General features: G+C 42.5%; 1 protein-coding gene across 1 annotated transcript; it reads left to right on the plus strand.

Annotated features, from left to right (window-relative positions):
* Positions 1-9,181: 9,181 nt before the first annotated feature.
* LOC101770856 (bifunctional 3-dehydroquinate dehydratase/shikimate dehydrogenase, chloroplastic) lies at positions 9,182-24,003 on the plus strand. The gene is made up of 11 exons (XM_004968714.4): positions 9,182-9,548; positions 11,620-11,725; positions 13,053-13,271; positions 15,800-16,146; positions 17,548-17,611; positions 17,711-17,816; positions 17,890-18,030; positions 20,694-20,842; positions 22,406-22,571; positions 22,655-22,701; positions 23,598-24,003. Exons 1-10 carry the CDS (start codon positions 9,361-9,363, stop codon positions 22,696-22,698), a joined length of 1,530 nt encoding a protein of 509 aa, XP_004968771.1. The 5' UTR covers positions 9,182-9,360; the 3' UTR covers positions 22,699-22,701; positions 23,598-24,003.
* Positions 24,004-25,194: the final 1,191 nt, after the last annotated feature.

Here is a 25,194-nt window from a genome sequence, read left to right on the forward strand (position 1 = left end):
CTATACGCATACGAAGATCATATCAGACGAACCATCACAACATAATATACATGCTATTCCCTTTGCCTCACGATATTTGGTCTGGCTTCAAGCCGACCGCTCTTTCTCGATCCTGTGATTCGGAATCCCTTTGTAGGTTAACTCTTAACCGTACGTAGCATGGCCATGCATTTTCGGATCCGATCACTCGAGGGGCCCAGAGATATCACTCTCAATCAGAGAGGGGCAAATCCCATCTTGATTGACCATGTCTCATAGCATGCTTCTTGACAAACCCGAAAGCTACCTTTATAACTACCCTGTTACGGCGTAGCGTTTGATAGCCCCTAAGTAGGTCGATCCACATCTAGAATACATGCGACAATCTCAGGTCTAAGGACAAAGCGTATATGTTGTTTAAAGAGAGAACTACTTCTCGTGCTGGGTCAGTCCTAACACATGTCTCCACATGTGTCCACATTATTAGTTCAACATCTCCATGTCCATGACTTGTGAAACATAGTCATCAACTAATACATGTGCTAGTCTAATATTCATGTGTGTCCTCACATGAACTCCGACTAGGGACAACTTTAGAATAACCATACAAGTAAAGAGTTTCACATACAATTCACATAATTGCAAATCAATTCAAGTAGCCTTTAATGGATATTCAATGAACACAATATACAAATCATGGATACAAATGGAATATCATCATCTCTATGATTGCCTCTAGGGCATACCTCCAACAGTCTCCCACTTGCACTAGAGTCAATCTAGAAGGTACCTAATACCCATAGCTCTTACATGCGCATCATGCTTAGCCTGCGGGAGTGGCTTTGTCAACGGATCAGAAATGTTCAGATCCGTGTGTATTTTGCATATCTTGATCTCACCCCGGTTAACGAAGTCTCGAATGAGATGAAATCGCCGCATTACGTGTTTGTTCTTCTGGTGGTTCCTTGGCTCCTTTGCTTGCGCAATTGCCCCATTGTTATCACAGTAGAGATTCAATGGGCTGGATGCATTCGGGAACACACCAAGCTCAATGAGGAAATTCCTTATCCAAACACCTTCCTTCGCGGCTTCCGAAGCCGCGATGTACTCGGCTTCTGTCGTAGAATCGGCCACCGTCTCCTGCTTGGAACTCTTCCAACTAACAGCACCACCATTTAGCGTGAACACAAATCCTGATTGTGACTTTGAATCATCTCTGTCGGTTTGGAAACTAGCATCGGTGTAACCTGTTACAACGAGCTCCTCCTGACCTCCATAGACGAGGAACATATCTTTAGTCCTTCTCAAGTACTTAAGAATGTTTTTCACCGCTGTCCAGTGACTCTCACCTGGATCAGATTGGTGTCTGCTTGTCATACTTAGCGCATATGAAACATCTGGGCGAGTACTTATCATTGCATACATGATAGATCCAATGGCCGAGGCATATGGCACTCTACTCATGCGATCCCGCTCATCAGCAGTCGAAGGACACTGAGTCTTGCTGAGATGTATGCCATGTGACATAGGCAAGAACCCTTTCTTTGCCTCTTCCATGCTGAACCGCTTCAACACTTTGTCAATGTAAGTATCTTGGCTTAAACCTATAAGCCTTCTCGATCTATCTCTATAGATCTTAATGCCCAGAATATATGCCGCTTCCCCTAAGTCCTTCATCGAAAAACTATTTTTCAGTGAAGTCTTTACGGACTCAAGCATAGGAATGTTATTTCCAATCAGTAATATGTCATCCACATATAAGATTAGAAATACTACAGAGCTCCCACTAACCTTCTTGTAAACACAAGACTCTTCTTCGTTCTTGGTGAAGTCAAACCCTTTGACCACTTCATCAAAACGAATGTTCCAACTCCTAGATGCTTGCTTCAATCCATAAATGGATCTCTGAAGCTTGCATACCTTTCCAGCATTTTTCGGATCGACAAAACCCTCGGGCTGTATCATATACACGTCCTCAGCTAGGTTTCCATTCAGGAAAGCTGTCTTGACATCCATCTGCCATATCTCATAATCGAAATATGCAGCTATAGCTAGAATAATCCGAATGGACTTAAGCATCACTACGGGCGAGAAGGTCTCGTCGTAGTCAACTCCTTGAACTTGTCGAAAACCTTTTGCGACAAGTCGTGCTTTATAGATGTGAACATTTCCATCCATGTCCTTTTTTCTTCTTATAGATCCACTTGCACTCTATGGCCTTAACACCATCAGGCGGGTCAACCAAGTTCCAAACTTGATTATCTCCCATGGACTCTATTTCGGATTGCATGGCACTCTGCCATTTTTCGGAGTCTGGGTCCATCATTGCTTCTGCATATGTCGCAGGCTCATCATTGTCCAACAATAATATTTCCCGCATTTCGCGGAGCCTTGCCGACCTTCGTAGTTGTGGCGGTGCTTCTCTTGCCATGGGTATCTCAACTTGTTCTGCTACGTTAGCATCACTCATTGATTCTTGCCCGATTGGCTCATCTTGAACTTCTTCAAGATGCACTGTCTTTCCACTCTTTTCTCCTTTGAGAAACTCTTTCTCTAGGAAAACCCCGTTCCGAGCGACAAACACTTTGCCTTCTGATCGGTTGTAGAAATAATATCCCAAAGTTTCCTTTGGATATCCCACGAAAATGCACTTATCCGACTTGGGTGTGATCTTGTCCGACTGAAGTCGCTTGACAAACACTTCACATCCCCAAATCTTTAGAAAAGACAGACTAGGAACCTTTCCAGTCCATATCTCATATGGTGTCTTAACTACGGATTTAGATGGTACCCTATTTAGTGTGAAAGCTGCTGTTTCTAGAGCGTATCCCCAAAATGACAACGGTAGGTCCGACTGGCTCATCATTGATCGAACCATGTCTAACAAAGTTCGATTACGTCGCTCGGACACACCGTTTCTCTGAGGTGTTCCAGGCGGCGTAAGTTGTGGAACAATTCCGCAACTCTTTAGATGATTGCTAAACTCGTGGCTCAAATACTCGCCTCCACGATCAGATCGTAAGGCCTTAATTTTCTTGCCACGCTGATTTTCAACTTCATTCTGAAATTCCTTGAACTTTTCAAAGGTTTCAGACTTGTGCCTCATTAAGTAGACATAGCCATATCTACTAAAATCATCAGTAAAAGTTATGAAGTATTGGAATCCTCCTCTAGCCGTCGTGCTCATTGGTCCGCATACATCACTATGTACGAGTTCCAACAAGTCTACTGCTCTCTCAGGAAATCCTGTGAAAGGCGTCTTGGTCATCTTGCCTAGCAAGCAAGCATCACATGTCTCGTTTGATTCAAAATCAAACGAAGTTAGAAGTCCATCAGAATGGAGCTTCTTCATGCGCTTTTCACTTATATGACCCAAACGACAATGCCACAAGTAGGTAGGACTCAAATCATTAGGCCGAGGCCTTTTAGCACTTACATTACAGACAGGTGAACCATCAAGATTTAAAACAAATAATCCATTCACAATGGGTGCAAAAGCCATAAACATATTATTCTTAGAGATCACACAACCATTGTTTTCACTCGCAAATGAATAACCATCCCTCATCAAACATGAAGGAGACAAAATGTTTCGACTTAAACTAGGAACAAAATAACAATTATTCAACTCCATAATAAATCCTGACGGGAGGTGGAGTTGCATCGTCCCGACGGTCAAAGCAGCAACTCTTGCATTATTGCCCACGCGGAAATCAACTTCTCCTCTTTCCACGCTTCTACTTCTTATCATTCCCTGCATCGAATTGCAAATATGAGCAACCGATCCGGTATCAAATACCCAAGAATTAATAACTGTATCAGCGAGAAATATGTTGTCTATAACATTAACAACAAGCGTACCTGAGGTAGAAGTACTCTTACTTCCGCCGTTCTTCAACGAAGCTAGGTACTACTTGCAGTTTCTCTTCCAGTGACCAAGTTCATGACAGTAAAAGCACTCTTTATCTGGAGCAGGTCCAGCTTTAGCCTTGGGCGCTGGGTTTGGCTTGGACACTCCAGCCTTACCCTTCTTCTTCCAAGAATTGCCCTTCTTCTTGAAGGTAGGCTTGTTCTGTACAGCCATCACATGGCTGGTACTAGCGCTTTTCTTAATGTCTACCTCTGCTGTCTTGAGCATACCACACAGCTCATTCAGACCCTTCTCCGTCCCATGCATATGGTAGTTCGAGATGAAGTTCCCATAGCTAGGCGGAAGAGATGAGAGAATGAAGTCAGTGGCCAACTCTTTGCCCATTGGGAAGCCCAGCTTCTCCAATCGCTGAGTGTAACCAACCATCTTGATTACATGTGGTCCTACTGCTGCGCCTTCTGCTAACTTGCACTCCAGAAAGGCTTTGGACACATTGAACCTTTCGGTCCTAGCCTGTGTCTGGAACATGTCCTTGAGCGCCACGATCATATCGTAAGCCTCATGATTTGTTTCGAACTGCATCTGCAGCTCGGGTTCCATGCAAGCAAGCATAAGGCAGCTTACCTCAAGATTAGCATCAAATGCCTTCTTGTAAGCAGCCTTAACGGCAGCAGATGCATCATCAGCAGGTACTGGTGGTAGTGGGGTGTCTAGAACATCTTCCTTTTTCTCAGCCCTGAGAACAATTCTCAGGTTACGGATCCAATCCGAGTAGTTTGTTCCATTCAACTTGTCCTTCTCAAGGACCGAACGCAAAGCAAACGATGCGGTGGTGTTGCTAGGTGCCATTTAATCTACAACAAAAGTAATGCAAAATACACTAAGACAAACGTATCCATGATAGAGCAAATTACATTAAACTATTTTAACAGAATCTACTCCCACTAAAATCAATATCCCTCTATTGAAACTTAGTGATTCAGGATCCACAACTAACAAGTCTACTAGTGAGCTTTAGCATCACCGCTAGCAAACGAGGTAGATCGGTAAGCAACTTTTGCTAATCATATCACATATGACTCCTGTTGTTGGGTGACATCTCTATGTCTCGGCGCCCAACCTTTATGCCCCAAGGTCCTTAACCGTTAAGATAACCTTGTTAAGCTAACCAACCCTTATGCGTGTAAGTGTCCGACACAAACCCGTCTAGTCAAGGAAAACTAGTGGCACCCTAATTTCATAGACCCACCACTAATTGTACAAGACATGGGACGGTGCAAGTTTTAGTTGGGAGGGCATACTAACTTAAACTTTGTGAGGGATCGTTCTACTTCTAACATCACAGCATGCAGAAAGTAAAACATAAATAGAATGGCATTCACACAGTTGTGACACAGTATGGCCCGTTTTCATATGGTGATCTCCATCTCCATAGAACCTGTTCACCATGGTGATCTCCATCTCCATGTTCCATGTGCGCCATCCTCCTGGTGATGAGTCCTCCAAGAACTATGCTATTACGCCTAATAGCTAGTAAAGAATCTAGTAATGAAGATTACATAGTTGCTTGGATCATCACAGATTGGTACGCAGACCATTAAATACAATAAGGTGACAACACATATGGCTCCTACCGTGTTGCCGTACGCGCGACACGCAGGTCACGAATGAGTTACACACATGCATCACATACACAAGGGGCCATACTGATCACAAGATACATACATACATCCTGCAAAAGAGAGTTAGGCGTCCTAACGTTCCAAACTTCGGAGGCCCGAAACTCCATCTTCCAAGCCGAATTTGGGAAATCTAATTTCGCCGAATTAGATTTCATGTGTAACTTTTTCTGTAGATCAATTTTCGTATAGAAATCGCCCCGATCCGAGATCGTACCGAAAAGTTACGGCTGATTTACCGAAGCATGCGCATACGGCAAAATCCCGACCCCGGCAGTAGATCCCATCTACTATAGCACATCTAATGCGCCTGGCGTATGACCCTGGATCTCGATTCGACCAATCATATTGATCTTCCCTCACTGCAACTGGATTTACGTGTATCACTTAACTCCGATGGCGGAAACCGACCGGTAGGAGTATGTCGTTACACTACCATTGCAGCAAGGGCACGAAATCAGGACATAGATCAAACAGAGAACTCGCATATCTCCATATGCACACATCCCGAATCCAAAACTAAGCAGCTACGGCTCTTGATACCACTGTTGGGATACGAGGTAGGCTACGCTAGCGTAAATCAAAATTTCTACCGCGTATAACCAGGAAGAACTGCCGTATAAGGATCACGGGATTACCACTCGACGCACTACTGGTGCGGAAGATGTAGATATGCGTCGGTGCAGTGAAGACGATCACGTAGTCGTACGTAGTCGAACAACGTAGTCGTACGTAGTCGATCACGTCCAGCAGCTCCTCAGCAGCTCGTCCACGTGCACAGCAAGATCGCCTCCGGTGCCGCGGCTCGTCGTTGGCTCGTCGTGGCTCGTCGGCGGCTCGTCGATGGCTCGTCCAAGTGCTGCAGGCGCAACACCTCCAAGGTATCCACACGTGCAGGGAGGAAGCGTCGCAAGCCGGATTGCTAGATCCGCGAGTTGCAACAGGCGAGGGCGTGGGAGGCGCGGCAAGTGTGTTCAGCCAAAAGGTGTAAAACCCTAGGGCGCCCCCACCCCTCTATTTATAGGGGTTCCTGATGGGCCTCTGGATCCGAGGCCCATTAGTCTCCTAAACCTAATCCAACTCGGATCAGATCCGAATTGGGCTTCCAGCCCCTTAAGTGTGTGACCCTATGGGTTCGGATACGTATAGACATGGCCCGAGTACTCCTACTCGGCCCAATAGTCGGTAGCGGCCTCTAGCAAGACGTGCCAACTCCTATACGCATACGAAGATCATATCAGACGAACCATCACAACATAATATACATGCTATTCCCTTTGCCTCACGATATTTGGTCCAGCTTCAAGCCGACCGCTCTTTCTCGATCCTGTGATTCGGAATTCCTTTGTAGGTTAACTCTTAACCGTACGTAGCATGGCCATGCATTTTCTGATTCGATCACTCGAGGGGCCCAGAGATATCACTCTCAATCAGAGAGGGGCAAATCCCATCTTGATTGACCATGTCTCATAGCATGCTTCTTGACAAACCCGAAAGCTACCTTTATAACTACCCTGTTACGGCGTAGCGTTTGATAGCCCCTAAGTAGGTCGATCCACATCTAGAATACATGCGACAATCTCAGGTCTAAGGACAAAGCGTATATGTTGTTTAAAGAGAGAACTACTTCTCGTGCTGGGTCAGTCCTAACACATGTCTCCACATGTGTCCACATTATTAGTTCAACATCTCCATGTCCATGACTTGTGAAACATAGTCATCAACTAATACATGTGCTAGTCTAATATTCATGTGTGTCCTCACATGAACTCCGACTAGGGACAACTTTAGAATAACCATACAAGTAAAGAGTTTCACATACAATTCACATAATTGCAAATCAATTCAAGTAGCCTTTAATGGATATTCAATGAACACAATATACAAATCATGGATACAAATGGAATATCATCATCTCTATGATTGCCTCTAGGGCATACCTCCAACAAATCCTCATTTATTCCTAAGTACATTGGCGGTCATATTTGGTACTTAACGAAACGATTGTCAACAAGGGCCTAGAAAGGGCCTGGGCCGATCGGCCCAAGAAGCCTAAGCCGATCAGCCCAGGGGTGGGGAATTATAAATGGGATCCTCCATATGGACCTAAACAACCTCCTATATATCTCATGAAAGGATTCAACCCAAGGACTTAGATGCAATTTTATCCCCACCAAGGGTATAATAGAAAATTGCCCTACCCTCTCTTCTTCTATATAAGGCACTCATGGGAGCTAGGGTAAAGGGGGTCTCTTCTTCTACTCCATCGCTCTGATGCAAACCCTAGACTATGAGATCATTTCTATACCTCCCGGAGGTCCCTATCTATTCGGATGAATTTCTAATTAACCAACAATCCCGACGCCCATTTTTGCTCAGTTTCGATGAACGTTCCTCCGAGAAGACCTAAGGGCTAAGTTTCAAAAGATAAGGTAGGTTGATCGATTCTTATCCCGAGGATATCGATGAGCTAGGCTCACATGCAAGATAAAAGAAGACGCTAGAAAATCAGAGAAGACTTGGCGATGAAGAAGGACATGGGAGGCCATAAGGATGGCCCAGGCCGATCGCCCTGGGCCTTTCCCTCTCCCATTTGACTTCCCCTTTGGACTACGGCCTTTTCAGGGTATAAATACCCCCATTCTGCATCAACACAAAGACAATGAGTAGTAGCAGAAGTCGAGGATACCATCTACAAAGAGCTGAGGGTTGTGTAGTTGTCCAGAGGCTAGCTTAGGCTAGGCTCGGCATGATCACCCTACGAGGAAGATCCACACCAAAATTCTGAAGCTAGGATTCACAAGTTACTGGCCCTGCTTGACCCGCCGATCGTCCGCTTGTTCGAGGTCATCCTCTACCAATTCTCCGATGTCCGCATCGATTCGAGGCTGTCCTCTGGTGCGCCCATGGCCACCTTCAATGTGCCGCTCTCGAGCTCCGGTGAGCGACATGCGGACGGGGCTCAACGAGCAACGCCGCATGGGTGAGGCTCTATGGTCGGAGCGAGGAGAGCATTGGCCCCTCCGACGCGTCGCTCCAGACCCCTCCTCCCTCGCTCCCGCTCTCCCCTCCTTGAGCTCTGATGACCATCCACGGCCGCGGGAGGAGCTCGCGGGGGTCATGGCTCATCGGTTCGCGCCGGAGTAGCAGGGGCCGGTGTCGATTTGAGCGGAGGGCATTGGAGGAGCACAACCGGCATTGATTCAGGTGCTGGATGTGGGAAGGGAAGGAGGAAACAGGCGCGAGGATGCGTGGAGTCATGGAGGAAGGACGGTGGTGATGGGAGGAGGAACGAGATGATGAACAAGGGGATTTTTGCCGTGGACAAGAACTTAGGAAAAAACCCTCATCAAAGCATGTAATTTTCATTTAGTTTTCTATGTCTTGGCCTTTTTACAGAAAACCCCTAGAATCTAAGAGTATTTTCAGAAAACTTTATTCAAGTTTAGTATACTGTTGGAGAGAAGCACAAGAATTTTATGTAAATCTTCCCTATCCTGTGCCTAAATAAAACTGATTTTATCACTAATTTTACGTATGATGTCGGAGACATTTAAACAACCAAACGCACCCCGACTTTCCACCAAACCCCCCGGCCCATACTCCCACTCCCACTCGCGCCCGCCACGGCGCCACCAACTCAGGCCAAACCTCCCTGCCCCCATTTCAGACTTCGCAGGCCCCCACCCACCCCCGCCAGCAGACCACTGACCAGTGACCACCTACCCCGACCCCAGGCCGCGGCCATTGCCGATTGCCCGCATCTGCATCCACGCACGCCGCGCGAGGGAGCTGGCCGAGAGGGAGGAGTAGCAGGGCACGGAGTCGGAGATGACGCTGATATGCGTGCCGCTGGTGGCGCGGACGGTGGAGGAGATGGTGGCGGACGCGGTGGCCGCCGCGGCCGCAGGCGGTGACCTCGTCGAGATCCGGCTCGACTTCATCGAGGGGTTCCGCCCGCGCGAGCACCTCCCGCTCCTGCTCCGCGGCTGCCCGCTCCCGGCCCTCGTCACCTACCGGTTCGTTCGGCCCCCCCTGGCCGGCCCACTCCCCCTCTCGCATCCGGCCACTTCAGGCTTCCACGCTCGGGTTGGGTTCATTCCATAGATTCCGCCGCCACTTCAGGATATCCGGAGCGCGTGCGCCGTTACTCGTGCGGGCCATCCATCTGGGCGTGCCCGTGCTCGCGAGGTTCTAGCTTTTCGACTCGACACGGCACATGCTCCGCCGCTTCGTTTCTATCGTTCCGCGTCAGCATCGAGTCATTAGCCAATCGCATTACGTCTGTCTGACTGTCACCGCTTCGGATTAGCTTGCTTGCGACGCTGTTTTGACGGATCGAACGGGACGGTGGGATGAACATGAATACAATATTTCGCATATAAGCGCCTGAAGTCCTTATAATTTGCTGGTATGTGTATCCTTGAGGATGGGAACATACTTGACCCGGTTTAGCTGCCATTTTGCACATCTGCCCTTGGTACTTGCTCCATTTCTCGCCAGACTGGAGCTTAAATCTCATCACATAGAAGTTAGTAAGAGGGTTGTGTCCTGGAGTTCACCATTACAAAGAAGTTCAGTGCCTGGTTGGGTGCCACATTGTCGTCTTGTTGATTCTTGTTTTGCGCACAAATGAGCTGCCTAATTCACCGGCTATGGACCAAAAGATATAAAAATTCAAAGCTTTAAAATCCCTGCTAAGCTTCTGTTTCGGACCATAAACATAAGTTGCCAAGCATTCCACATGAATTTGTGTTGCAACATCCACGTGATAATGTTATAAGACTTGGCACTACTATACACACGGGTCAGAACTAGCTTCTCAGTCCTCATTGTATTAAAGGAAAATGTCATGTCCAAAGAACGGCAGATGCTGTATAGTGTATACTACATGAGTACATGACCATGGGTCGTAAAACAGATTGAAGGAAGTTGCATATATTGATGTGATTGAAGGAAGTTGCATACATTGATGTGATGGCCTAGGGATAATTTTAGTAGTACTTCAAAAATCCGTATTTGTTTTGTCTCCATGTGAGACAACCGCTAGTCTCCACCTGTTGCTCATAGTAACATAAGGGATGGGAATCTTCAACCCTGAGGTGTTAGCAAAACACGGACATCTGCTGTGCTTACAACAAGACTCCAACAGCTTTATTCCATCTGGAAAGGAATGGCCATGCTGTCAATTATCTATTGCAGCATGTATTGTTCCGGTTGTTATGCATTCCTTAAGTTTAAAACAATTTTTAAAAATGATAAGCAGGAGCTAAGATGCTATTACATGTGGCGAATAATATTCATGCATGGGCAGTGGTTTTTGCTATCAGCTAAAGCTAATCCCATTTATTGGATCAATCCTTTTTCCTTTTGGTGTATGGTAGTTTGCCCACTCGAAGATGTTTTTTTTTCCGTAAAGTTTTTCTTTTTTTTTTCAATATTAAGAAAGCACTGAATAAGTTATTTCTTATTTTTCTTATAATCGTTTATGAGTTAGTTCCATTCAATTTTCTCGATTTTTTTTTCAAAAATTAAAAGGCCAACTTGGACAGCATTTAGGGCCTGCTAATCAATTTGCATTAAGTTGCTGTGAGGGCCATACTAATTCAAAGAATTAATCAAAATAATGACATAGCTAACTGACCTTGAAAACCAATTAATTATTTCTAGAGATGGATATTCTTGTTGGGGCAAGGTGAAGCCTTCCTACATTCATGATCATTGCTATGCGTGCACACCACTGTTCAAGTACCATCAGCCATAATGGTGAGGTAGCTCATTTATGTTTCTACGCTTAGTTAAATGAATCTGGGTATCTACTCATCATAGTATAAGGAAAGAAATGGTCCTAACAGAAAAAATCTTTAAATTCTATGCTTCCTTCCATTTCTTATATTATGAATCTTTTAAATTTTTGTGCTCAAAATATTTGTTGTGCAGTTTATTGAAGCAAACATCGCTTGTTGAAGTCTGATAAAATATTTCAGTTCTTTGTAGTAGTTAATTGTATCATGTATATAATTTCTATATAGCAACAAACACCATTTTACCTAGAGTAAATGATGCATCCATCTGTTTGTTTGTTCACAGACCTAACTGGGAAGGAGGCCAATATGAAGGTGATGACACCACAAGATTCGAGGCACTACATATAGCAATGGAACTAGGTGTAGACTATGTTGATGTTGAATTGAAGGTTCGTTTGTTTGAACAATCAAATCTGTTTTGCGTTTTGAACTGCCTGGACAAATAGGAACTTGAAAGTGTGCAAGTGGGTACAAAATCACATGTATAACATCCCATGACTTCCTGGCATTTGAGGAATAGTACATTACGTACCACCACAAATCACAAATGGTGTGTTCCCCATAGGAGCACCAAATATGCACTTGTCATACACTATGAATACATTTCCCTAGCAGACAAACCATTTCATTTTTTAAAAAATCCATTTTCAATTGTTCTGATATGCTTTAGTTGTGCCTTGTAGTCATTTGGTCTTGGTCAGAATAAGAATCATTAAAAGATAAATTTGGATAATATGTAACAAGGGAAACTGAAAAAAGGAGATATTGGTGTGAATCATGCTCATTTAACAAATTACCCAGTACAAGAAGTTAAATGCTATACTGTGATCTTTACTTTTTAATTAATGTGTGAATACCTTACCTTCAGTGATTATGGGCAATAGGTAGCTTTTTGTCTCTGGATGGCAAGGTAGGGTTAGAGTCTAGAGTTTTGGAGTTTCCAAACCACGAAGGTATTGCTGAACGCTGGCTTGCCTGTGGATAATAGGCAGGGTTGGGGCAAGCTGCAAATGAGCATAGCTAGTGATTTCAGTTGGGTAGGGTTTGACAGGGGAAGTGAAGATGCCACAGGCCACAAGTGTTGGCAGTTGAAGCAGTAGTATGGAGCAGTTGTAATGTGCTGGGTACTGCATTGGTAAGCATTGTGCGTGCTGGGGCAATGGAATTAGCTTGCTAGTCTCATTGAAGAAACCAAGTAAGAGTAAAGAGAACACCTGTGACTAAAAGAAGATGCAAAGAGACAAGGTCAGGGCCGGGGGGTCTCCAACACTCAAACGGCATCTTTGGTGCATGCACTTTGATTTTTAGAAACTATGTTGATGTTTTCTCACAAAACCGATTATCATTATCAGAAGGATGAGGCTTGTGTACAGAATAGTCGCGATACACTTGTCACTTTAAGAAATAAATTAGAGGTTTTCTACTTTTTATGCTCATAACGATGATACCAGGTATGTGGTATTTTGTTTCGTTAATAGTTGTTTTTGAACCAGTTGTCTGGAAACATTCGTTACTACACTACATTGTGATTCTGTAGACAATTTATTGTCAATGTGGCATCTATTTAAGTCAGGACTATCTTAATAAACTTGAGCATATTGAATGGCACATTCATTTAAGTTCAAGACTATTGTGAGTGTTGTGCCTAATGTTTTTTCATTGCATGTATATCAGTAGATAATATTCTACTATTGTGACAAACTTATTTGTTTGCAGGTTGCTGACAAATTTATGAACTTTATTTCTGGCAATAAGCCAGAGAAATGTAAACTTATTGTTTCTTCGCATAATTATGAATATACTCCATCCTGTGAGGAGCTTGCAAATCTTGTGGCTAGCATACAAGCAGTTGGAGCTGACATAGTGAAAATTGCAACAACTGCTAAGGACATTGTTGACGTATCACGGATGTTCCAAGTGATGGTTCACTGCCAAGTAAGTGTTTTCTAGACGAAAGTGCATTTCATTTTTTTTTTCTTTCCATTAGTTTGTGTAGTGTTATGTGTCTTTGTATACATCTCGTGCATTCTTAGTGCCACCACTGAAGTCGATCAACTTATTGGAAATTCATCTGTCACTGTGGCCCAATCTTGGTGTCTGTTGAGTTTCTTTAGAACTGGGCTATGTGAAAGAACTAGCAAACTTGCATAGTTGATTAACATACTTCAAAACACTTTTTTAAATCTGAATAATTTCAAAAGAACAATAAGTAAAATGACAAAGCAATCTATTAGGTGTCTATTCGCTATATCCTGAATCTACAAATGTATTTTCCTGGATACAGAACATGGTTCATGACTTCATGACACCTATTTGTATAGTGCATGTGGACTGGTAGCTCTAGCACTAAGTTTTGTCAACTACTAATCTGATCTATGTTTGGATGCACCGGAGTAGTCAGAATAATGTAGCAGTTTGTTTACTATCCACATAAACAGAAGCACATACTTGCTTTGCTAAGAAGCTTTTCTTTCATGTTTCCTACTCTAAGTTGGAGTATATTCTATAGGGTCTTAACCTTTCCCTTCCTTCACTGAATTCAATATTTGGTGTGTTTGGGCCCTGTCTGGAATTCCAAAGCTGGGCCTGCTCATAGATGTTGATGTGTAGTGTAGACCTTGAACTCCATCTCTGTTTTTGTTTTACTTTAAAAATGTCCTGCCCAACTTGGATACGAAATGAATCAAAATTGTATGCTTTGGTGCAAAGGAAGCCAAATAAAAATTGTAGACAATTTGGACTTTCCTTGTACTGCACTGCCCTGCTTTGTTCAGAAAATATCAGAATTATAGTAACTCTGAATTAATACTGAATTGTTGTACTCCATAATCTGTTTGGGGCTGTCTTCTTGTCATAAGAAGTTTACTTAGATTCAGTCTAAATGTTGATGCCAATGTGTCATGTATGTGGATTATTGGGGAGGGAGGAGAGGGTGGCCAGCGGCCATCGAGGGTCAGCGGCGCGGGGCTGTTACTTGGGGAAGGCGCAGGAGGCTAGGAAACTATTTTAGAAGACCATAGCAAAAGGTAGGACTTAGGAGAGGGACTAAGCCCTTTTTCTTACTTGATTGAATCCATTGCCCCTCCCCTCATATTTATGGGGAGTCGACTTGACTTACGCTAACCTATTTTCTAGACTCTGCCTAAACCCTAACCTAGATCGACTCCCGGCGGTTGCGCTACAGTAGCAGCGAATTACTGTAGCAAGACAATCTGGCACAATGTTTTTTTTTCTCGAACACGCAGGAGAGCTGCGTATCTTTGTATTAAGGAGAGAAAAGTCCAATTACAATAGCATCATCCCACCTTGGACTAAAGTGAGATGTGTGACTGAACAAATAGAAAAGGAGACCTAAAAAACTCAAAGGACCTGACCGAGCAAACTAACCAAACCTCTAGACCACAATCCTACCAAGGTCCAGGGCTGCCAGCTCCTTGGCTCCAGCCAGTAGCCAAAGATGAGGTTTATCCTTGAAGGCCTGAAGAGCAACCTGAACGCTAGAGGTAGATCCATCAAACACACAGGCATTTCGGTGTTTCCAAATGCTCCAGGCTCCAAGAATAACAAGGGAATTAAATCCCTTTCTGTGTTGTTTCTGAATTTTCCTCGATGCTTTTCTCCACCAAACTTCAAAGGAGCTGTCCCTGCGGGTAGGCACCAGGTTGGATAAGTTTAGAGGTTCAAGAATGCTAAACCAGAATTGCCGCGCAGACACACATGATGTAAGTATGTGCTGAACCGTCTCATCCTCCTGGTCACAGAGGCTGCACTGCTCGGGATGAGGGAGCCCTCTTTTCGCCAAGCGATCAGCTGTCCAGCAACGATTGCAGATGGCCAACCAAATAAATATTTTGCCTTTACCCGGAGCGCAAGATTTCCATATCCGCTTCCAAGGTTCAAAGGGGATGGAGCCGACCAAACATGACACAATGTTGCTCAGATTGAGTTGAAATGCTGCTGCCATTTTTCTTCACAACTAACTATTGGCCTTTGCAAGTACATTAGTTGGTCAGGAGCTGCATGATAGGTCTTAATTGAATTCTAAAGATGTGTACGAGGTGTTGATTTTGAATTGTTTCATCTTATGCACTGATTCAAAGTTCTGGTGTGAGTATTTAGCCTTGAGTAGGTAGGATTGTTGCAGTTCTAATTTTAAATGAACTTCGTTCTCAAACATTGTTTCGATGGATGTCTCTTTCTTATTAAGCTGTTTTATTTTTGGAAAAAAACTGTTAGGTTTTCCTGGACTTGTTTGGTAACAGTTTAGCAATTGGTTTAAGTTGAGCTCATTTGCTAGCTTATTCATTCATATTTTGCATAAGAAAACTATATGTGATTTCAAAGGTAGTATGCATATTTCACATTTAATCTAAATTGTGCTTGCATTCCTTAGTGTTAGAGAGTTATTCTTTGTCATGGCATATTGGGTTAACTTACATTTGACTGACCAATAGAAATGACAGGTGCCTATGATTGGACTCGTAATGAGTGAAAAAGGTTTAATGTCCAGGGTATTAGCGCCCAAGTTTGGTGGATATCTTACATTTGGAATACTGAATGCTGCAAAGACGTCAGCATCTGGGCAGCCAACGGTTGAAGAATTGCTGGAGATTTACAATATAAGGCGCATAGGACCTGATACGAAGGTTCTTGGTCTTATAGCCAACCCAGTAAAGCAGAGCAAGAGCCCAATTTTGCACAATAAATGTCTTCAATCTGTTGGATATAATGCTGTTTATCTTCCACTTCTTGGAGATAATCTTGCTAGTTTTCTTGAGACATATTCATCTCCGGACTTTTCAGGATTTAGGTACTAAATTTGGTTCTGCAAAACTGTCACATATATCTTACATTTTTTCCGAGTTGTAGAATACCTGGAGGGGAAACAGTAATTTGGACGGTCTATAGTTAAGTGGATTGAGGAAATTCCTTATTTGACACTAGAAGATGACTTAATTCCTTCCTTGGCCCTGGAAAATTTCTTGTCCCTTGTATGACACCGAGTTCTAACTTTCATTCCTTATTTGTCATATTCGTCACTTTTGTTAGTTTAGTTGGACAAAACGACCATCAAATTACCTCCAAAATTTATGAAAACTTTTTGTAGCAATAAAATAATTGAAGGTGAACCACATGTTCTTGAAACACACGTGTACCTTTATGATTTAAAAATTAAATTCACCAAATTTGGTTACTTTTACAAATTATCTGAATTTTAAAGGCACCAAAACAGTTCTAAAAAATTATAGAAAAATAAATAATATTTCTCACATTAGATGCAATAAATTATTAAATTATTTTCTAGCATAAGTTACACCGATAATTATGAAAAACGGGAAGTTTGGGAAATATTAGAAGAACCTCATAATTTCCTATGTAACTTATGAAGGTAAATAATTTTATAAATGACTACATCTCATCTACAAAATATTAGTTGTTTTCCAATATTTTTTGGAAACTATTTTGGTGCATAAAAATTCAAATATGCTTCAAAAGTAGCATACTTTGATGAATTTTAATTTGAAAACTGCAAAGGTACATATGCGGTTTTTAAGCAACATGGATTCATCTTCATTTTTTAAATGACCATACAAAGTTTCATGAATTTTGGAGGTGATTTGATGGTCGGTTTGTCCAACTTAACTAACAAAAGTGACGAAAATGTCAAATAAGGAATGAAAGTTAAAACTTGGTGTCATATAAGGGACGTGAAATTTTTCAGGGCCAAGGAAGGAATTAAGTCATCTTCTAGTGTCAAATAAGGAATTTCCTCAGATTTGAGGATCACATGGATGAGAATTTTGTTAGCAGCTCATAGATCACGAAACCATATTTGAAAGATCCATAATGTAATGCGAAAATTTCTCTTTAGATTGGAATAATAATATCCCAATCTCACCAGTTTGCATGATGGCAGCAAGCTATATGTTTATTCTGTAAACTTTTGCTATCTTTTCTCCTTTTTTATTTCAAGTTCAGATTTTTCTGACATAATACAGACGTATGATTTGGCAAAAATAGCTAAGAATATTATTTAGGAGTGCACCAAAATAAACATTACTTTCGGGCTGAATTAACATGGCCCCTGGAAGAGCAAAAACTGGCTGTTCTGTTACCAACCTGCTACGAGCCAGTTTCATGTTCTTGTTTTATTGATCTATTTTTGAAAGCTAAATTTCCTTAGTTCACTCCATATGATTTTATGCTGCAGTTGCTCTCTTCCTTTCAAAGTGGATGCTGTACAGTGCTGTGATGAACATGATCCAGTTGCTAAGGTAACTGGATGCAGCTTACAATCTTGAAGTGCTTACTTTTATCAGTAACATATCATTCTTGATTTGTTTGAGATGCTATTTTGTGTGTTAAATATGCAGTCAATAGGAGCGATAAACACTATAATTAGAAGACCTGATGGCAAATTAGTGGGGTACAATACAGACTACATTGGAGCAATATCTGCTATTGAGGATGGCATTGGAGGTTGTAACATTACCTGCTCTGTTTCCACAGTTGTGTATCATGGAAAAGATATCAGACGCTTTATGTTTCACAGGTCCAGGGTCCAAGGATGCTGCTATATCACTGTTAGCTGGTAGGCTTATTGTTGTTGTAGGTGCTGGGGGTGCTGGTAAGGCAATTGCATATGGTGCAAAGGAGAAGGGTGCAAGGGTAGTGGTAGCAAATCGTACATATGGTAAGATCTCTATTTCTACAATAGATGGTGTTTGATGTTTTTTAGCTAGTATACAATTGCTATCCTGTATACCTCAAGGCTCAATCTAAAAAAGCAAGGACACGATTTGTGTTGATGAAGCATAACTACATGCTTTATGGCCCTAAACCAACAAAAAAAAACGATGCATCTGTTATAGGAAGATATAGTTTTCCATTTCAGGTCCTGGGTTTGACTCCCTCGTGGAGCGAATTTCAGTGTTTAGCTAAATTAATCCCCTCGCTGTGCCTCCCCACAAAATAGTGCCAGGGGCACAGGGTGCCACAGTGCGGTCCTACCAGGGGTAGTGACAATGGTTGCTGGCCCAGGTTATGGTGCGGCCCTATAGGGTGAGGCCAAGGTTCAGGGGTTTTCTCGATTTGTTGGCTGAGGGCTGCTGTACCAACAGAAAACCGTGGGGGCGGTCTTTCCCCCACTGGCCGAGTTTTTTTAATTAATAATTTTGGTCACACTATCATGAGGTTGTCAATCCTAATGAGTAATAAATGAATATCATTGTAAGGGTCTAGATTTTTTTATGTCAAGATCTTGTTCTCGCTCATATCCTCCAAACACGTGGCTTCATTCTTGTCTACATAGCAATATTGTTTTGTCATCGATTTTTTCTTGGCCTTTAGCAGGGGGCTTTATTTTCTAGCCAGAAACGGCAGAATCTGTTTCAAAGCTTGGGTGCAGCAACGATTGAAAACAAAAACAATAGAATCATTTCGTGTTTTTACGCTGTGAGTGGGAAAGTGGGGCTGGCCCTGACCCAGCACTAATGTGAGAAGATAGCACAGCATCAGCTGACAGCATTTAACATTTGATATTTGTTATTTATCAGGTAGCTAGCAGCTCATTAGAGATGGTTGTTAGGGTTATAGATTTGCTTGTTAGGCTGTTTGTTACGATTGTATGTTAGGAGGCTATTTAATTGCTGGCTCCTGGCGCACCATTTGGATTAACCAAGCAAGGGCGATTAGCCTGTTCTTCCTTTATTCTAGTCCTACCATATCAGCTAAAGAGAAACAAGTGGAACTTGGTTTTGCACGAGAATCATCTCCATCCTTTCCTACCATCCCTTTTCTATACAGTAATTACCTGCTTCTGCCATTTTGACCAAGGCCAGCCAGTGTTCTGTTTGTATTGTTGCTTCTGTGCTGCCTATAACCTCTGCTCGCCGGCCCTCTGGCAGCACTAGATCAGTTCTGGCAATGTATCTCTCCACCTCTCTTGGTACAACCAATTTTGCGGCTTCCCAAGGGCTGGCGCTACTCCAGCATAGGCAAGCTCCACCAGAGAAGTGATGTCAGCTCTGCTTTTATTTTCCCTGTGTTGTGGAAGGGAAAAGAAGTGATGTATAACTTAAGAGGTGGGCCTGGTGTGGTGCTCTCAGCATCAAACTGCTAGGTGCACTCCTTAAGGCTACACAGAAGCATATTCCAGTAGGTTTTTCAATGGCAGAAAAAATTTCTAGGAGATTGACACTATATAGCTTACCAGGCATACTTAGGATTATACGTATGCGTAGGGGTTCATTGGTCATTTCAACTGCTATCATTTCTGTGAATCAGATCCGGTCTACAAGTCAAATGGTTTCAAAGTGATTCTATTTCACCAGAGAATTGTTTCTAATGAGAAACCAAATCTAAAATGTTTCTTTTTTTTCCTCGAACTATGCAGGAGAGCTGCGTGTCATTTCATTAATGTAGAAGAGAGACAGTACAACGATCCTGGATATACCCAGGTCGAAGTTAAAAACCCACACACACCCACTGAAAACACAAAATTACAGACTTGCCACAGCCTAGTAACAAAACATGACCTGGGGATCTATGGGAAAACGACCTCGCCAGGAGTTCCTGGAGCTTGGAGGCTCCAGACATACTCCACAAACTGCACTCATCTTCTACCGTCCGGAGGAGATTACTGACATTTGGAATCTGGAATCTGGAACCTGCCTAACGGGCCCTAAGGCCAATCCCAATGGAGAATTTCATAATGGTGTGGTGTTTCCATGAGTGCCACAAGTGCAAGTGAGCATTTGATTGATGATCGAAATAGTCCTTTGAAAGCATTGTTTCACTTTTTTCTGTTTCATAGGCAACATAAGCAAGAACATATTTGTAGGTTGTTTCATCTGGACGAAACCTCTTCTCTCTCTTCATTATTTATTTGCCACCTCATAAAAAAATGGTGACATGGCACCCTATTTAATGAGAATGAAACTCGAACCTCCATCAGGATTGGCCTAAGTTCAAGTTGAAATTTGTAAATTCACTTCAGATTCAGCTTTCAGGTTATGCATATTACTATTGGATTCCCATAGTTGTTGGTTTGCATTTCTGTTGCATGTATTGTTCATTATACTACTATGCTTGTGAGTTCTGACTCCAACCATGTGCTCGTTAAATATTCAATTTGCCTGCCTTGCTTTAGAAGCCTAGTGCTATGACTTGTTCAGGCATCCTGTTGTCAAGACACTACACTAAGACAATTTGCAACCTACAGTATTGCTTTCTAAATTGACTGCATTTCTTTTATCTTCTGTTACATTCATGCTGGATTTACATGTGTGTTTAGATGAATGGTGGGTTGTATTTTAGATCCTTAATTAATGTGAAAAAATATTTTGGTGTTACCAGAAAAGGCAGTAAGTCTTGCCAACGCAATTGGTGGTCAGGCGCTGAGATTAGCGGACCTGGAAACTTTCAGGCCTGAAGAAGGGATGATCCTTGCTAACGCAACATCATTGGGGATGTACCCAAATATTGATGGTACTCCTATTCCAAAGGTGCCCCTACACCCTTCCTTTCTCTCTATCTCTCGCTCACCATCTCCCCCCTCCTCCCTCTCTATCTCACAAACACACACACAATTGGAGTGTATTTTTTTTCTATCTTAAAATGATTGATCATAGAGATCTGACATTTTTTTATGTCTGTGCTTGTCTTACAAGAAAAATAGTAATTCCCTTCCATTCTAGAGTCACAATTTCTGTTTGGAGTGAGTTGGAACTCTTAAATGCATCAATAACAATGCTGTTTTGCTTGTGTTTCATCTTAGAGAGTACATTAGTAGAATATGATATTACAGATCATGATTTTTTTGGTGCTAATGGTGAAATCTTCTCAATGCTGGTCAATCATATTAGCGGTATCTGTATTTAAATATACCATCTTCTACTAAAAGTTATCAGAAAGCTGTTAGGTCCACGGGATCCAGGCTAAGCCTCTAGAACCTGTCTGTATGTTGAAATAGAGAAAGATGTGCATTTATAACTTATCCATGTACTGCCTATTTTAGTTTCTCTAGACAACAAACTTCTGCAGCCCTATATTCATCAAAGCAGTATTACACTTAAAGGGATGAGCAAAATTGATTTGGTTTTAGTGATAACCACAGGTGCTACGTACAGTTGAAAACTAATTATGTATCTTGTTCTTGCAACAAATAAAGGAATACCTTGTCCTCATGCCTATCCTTGCTTCGCAAGATTAGTATTCCCTCCAGTCACAAATAAGTGACATTTTAGACAAGGAAACGGTGTTGCGGTCTTCAAAACATTACTTTAACTAGTATTTTTGTCATGATATATTTATAAAACATTGCAAAAGTAAACTTTTTTTAAACTACTTTTCGAGACAAATATACTCGTAACATTTTCAAACATCCAAACCAATACATAAAATGCAATTTTTGTCTTAAGTTTGAAATGGTTGGCTGCACAGAACCCAAAAGGTCACTTATTTGTTACTAGAGAGTAATCAAGAAGTGCTTTTGGTTCCCTGACCTCTACTGGCCCACCCAAAGTTTGCTTTGTTTTTGAGAGTTAAACTGGCACTCCTCCATTACTAAGGATAGGCTAGCCCACTAAAGAAATATAATATGCCCTTAACGTATAAGTTATGAATGGAAACTGCAAACTTAAACTGCTGTCTCTTACAAACTGGTCAAGAACTCAAGATCATTTGAATTCAGCTGAAGGGATTTTTTTCAGAGAGCACCTGTGAGGAAAAATTGCAAATGTACTCCCTCCGTCCCAAAATACTATTCGTTTTGGCTTTTCTAGATACATAACTTTTGCTATGTATCTAGACATAGCATATATGTAGGTGCATATCAAAAGCTATGTACCTAGAAAAGCCAAAATGTATAGTAATTTGGAACGGAGGGAGTATCTAATAGAGCAGTGCTGTAACTGATCAGAACAACATATTGTTTATATGAAGGTATGAGTTTGTGTAACATGCAGCCATAATTCTATTCTCGCACAAGTTAAAGACCTTGCTCATTTTTTCCCCTCTACACTTATGTCATGCCAAACTATGTTTGATCAGTTCTCCTGAATTCGCAGAAATCATTGAGTTTCTACAATGTGGTATTTGATGCTGTATATGCCCCAAAGGTTACTCGGCTTCTACGGGAAGCAGAAGAATGTGGAGTTAAAGTTGTTAGTGGTGTGGAAATGTTTATTAGACAAGCCATGGGTCAATTTGAACATTTCACCGGTGGTATAGAAGGTGTCATGTTCTCCTCAGCTCTTGTTCTTAATTCTTTACATGCCAAATGTTTTAATATTTCTGACTACCTTTATTTTCTGCAGCTCCTGAAAGCCTAATGCGCGAGATAGCAGTGAAATACACCTAAAAGGTTCCTTTAACTATTACCATTTCATTTCAATCTTACAAATACTTAACATGTAATATACATATACCAATATGTGATTCTAGGAACAAGGTCTATTTAATTGCATTCCATTATTTCATTGTTCTCTGTGAAGAGAAACTCACATTCCATATCACAAGTAGTCAAGTACACCATGCATACATTGAACATGACAGTGCTCATTTTTTTTTTTGATCACCAGTAACAATGTACATGACACTGCTTAATTAAATAGGGCTAAAAAGGACCAATACCACTTAGGCCCCGTTTGGAGCCCTTCATTTTGAAGGAATTGGAATCTACTTAATGGAGTAGGCTAATTTATCTTGGAATGTGGCATTCCACAACTTTCCAAAGTTTAGATATAAGTCTATCTTAAATTCATGGGGTGGGAGATGGAAATTGATTCTATAGATTATGATTATTAGAATGGAATTCAATTCTTATAGCACGCTCTTGGACTCGCTTCCCTATAGCAGAAGTGCAGCACATAAGTACGCCAACAATAATATATAAATATATTCTACATACAATTATATTAACTTAATTAATTTATGCCTAAATTATAATTATTAGAATGGAATTCAATTCCAACGATCCAAACGGTGCATTAGTCTTTTTATTTTTGTCTTTCGTCAGATGTGCTACAAATTTACGTGTTATGATATGCCAGATGCCACTTAAACACGAATCCTGATCACTTGTAAATTTCTGTACGCATATCTAGTTTGCCAAGTAAAATGACACGAGTAAAAATAGTGGTAGCTTCTGGAAAATACTTTCATAACGTCATGTTCTTGTGTCTTAAATTGTATACTTGATTCCATGAAAACTAAACAAGTTGACTAAAGTTGGATGTAACAGTCGGTTATGTTTTTCAGGTTAATGGTGAAAAAGACTGCTGTGATAAATATTCGCCCAAAGATTTTGTCAGGGCTGAGTGAAAAAAAAATGTTTCGAGATATCTTCCCGGTTTTGCACTCATGGAACTTTGCTGTTGTATTATTAGATTTTGCCGACTTATCTGCACATGGAGGACGTTGACATGCTATACAGTGTTCATTCTTGTACTTGCAATAGAGGAATTTCAACAATAAAGTGTCAGTTTAGAGCCTAAATTACAATGAGCAAGAAGAAAAAATGCATCAAGCCTAAACTGTTGACATGCTTGCCCAATTTTGGCATTGCTGGTGGTTATATTGACCTGCGTAAATTGTACTTGTACCTCTTGGATGTTGATTTTGCTATGGAAAGAATAAATAAAAAGGTGTCCAACCATTAGATGCATCTGTTCTGTAGTTCCGGAACATTGTAAGTAGGTGTGATGTGTGAAAAGGGGCGGGAAAATTCCTGTCCCGACAAGTCGCGTTTCCTGCCTTTTGCAACCGTTTCTAGTTTTAGCCCGGAAATCCGAAATCGGTCAGGAAATGGTTCATGCACATCCATTTCATTCGTTATCTTACCTTGATGGTATATATGGAGCAGAGCTTCTTTCTGCTCAAGTGTGCATCGCATCTGTAGATCTATGGACCTCTCCAGTTGAGTTCTCTTTTTCCTGCCACTCTCTTACATATGCTGTTTCAAAATTTAATTATCTAATGCAAACGAAACGATAATACTGATGGATAGATAAATATTCTGCACATTTTTCATATGCTTCCTATATATAACAACTGATCCACAAACCGATGCCATGGCCAACACGACGCCGGCAAGTTTGGTTTGCGACCATGCAGCCATCCTTCCATGATCTGTTCCAACCACGTTACCACGATAATAGAGAAACATGCTGCCGCCGGCAGGTTTACCATGCCGCTCAGTAGAGATGGCAATCAGGTGGGTTCAGACCCGAAACCCACGGGTTTGAAACCCGGCGGATGCAGGGGTGAGTCTGATTTCTCCCCCACGGGGCTGCGGATTCTGGGCTCGAAATGGGTCGGGGCGGGTCCGGATTTTGATTTACCCCGCGGGCGCCCACGCCCCCCCGAAGTTAGGTCAGCCCACGAAGCCAACGAAGCCAGCTCAAAACGCCCGCCGCTCCTCCCTCTCTACTTCAGTCCACAAAGCCGACCGGCCCACAACGCCCGGCTACCCGCACCCTGCGCCTCTGTGATACCCCGTCGCTCCTCCCTCTCTACTTCAGCCCACAAAGCCGACCGACCCACAACGCCCGGCTACCCGCACCCCGCGCCTCTGTGATACCCCGCCGCTCCTACCCGCACCCCGTGCCTCTGTGACACCCCGCCGCTCCTCCCACCCGCACCCTGCTCTGTCCCTCTCCCTGAGCCAGCCAGCCAGTACTCGCCGGAACCCTAGCCCGCCACCACTACTATGCTGTCGCGTCGCGGTAGGGGGAAGGGGACTAGGGGAGGGGCATGCCGAGGGTGAAGGCCGTCGAGCTCGAGCCGGAGCCCGTAGAGGAAGCCATCGAGTCCGCCGGTGGAGCCCGCGCGATCGTCTAGCGCGGCGTGCCGACCC

The sequence above is a fragment of the Setaria italica genome, chromosome V (assembly GCF_000263155.2).
Source record: "Setaria italica strain Yugu1 chromosome V, Setaria_italica_v2.0, whole genome shotgun sequence".
Taxonomy (NCBI): domain Eukaryota; kingdom Viridiplantae; phylum Streptophyta; class Magnoliopsida; order Poales; family Poaceae; genus Setaria; species Setaria italica.

What these genes read in the sequence shown, in the direction of transcription:
- LOC101770856 (XM_004968714.4), top strand. Translation starts at nt 9,361, where the DNA reads ATGACGCTGATATGCGTGCCGCTGGTGGCGCGGACGGTGGAGGAGATG. An exon ending in AAGTGATGGTTCACTGCCAA is followed by an intron (nt 13,272 to 15,799) that starts GTAAGTGTTTTC and finishes TAGAAATGACAG; the next exon opens with GTGCCTATGATTGGACTCGT. An exon ending in GGTAGCAAATCGTACATATG is followed by an intron (nt 18,031 to 20,693) that starts GTAAGATCTCTA and finishes TGGTGTTACCAG; the next exon opens with AAAAGGCAGTAAGTCTTGCC.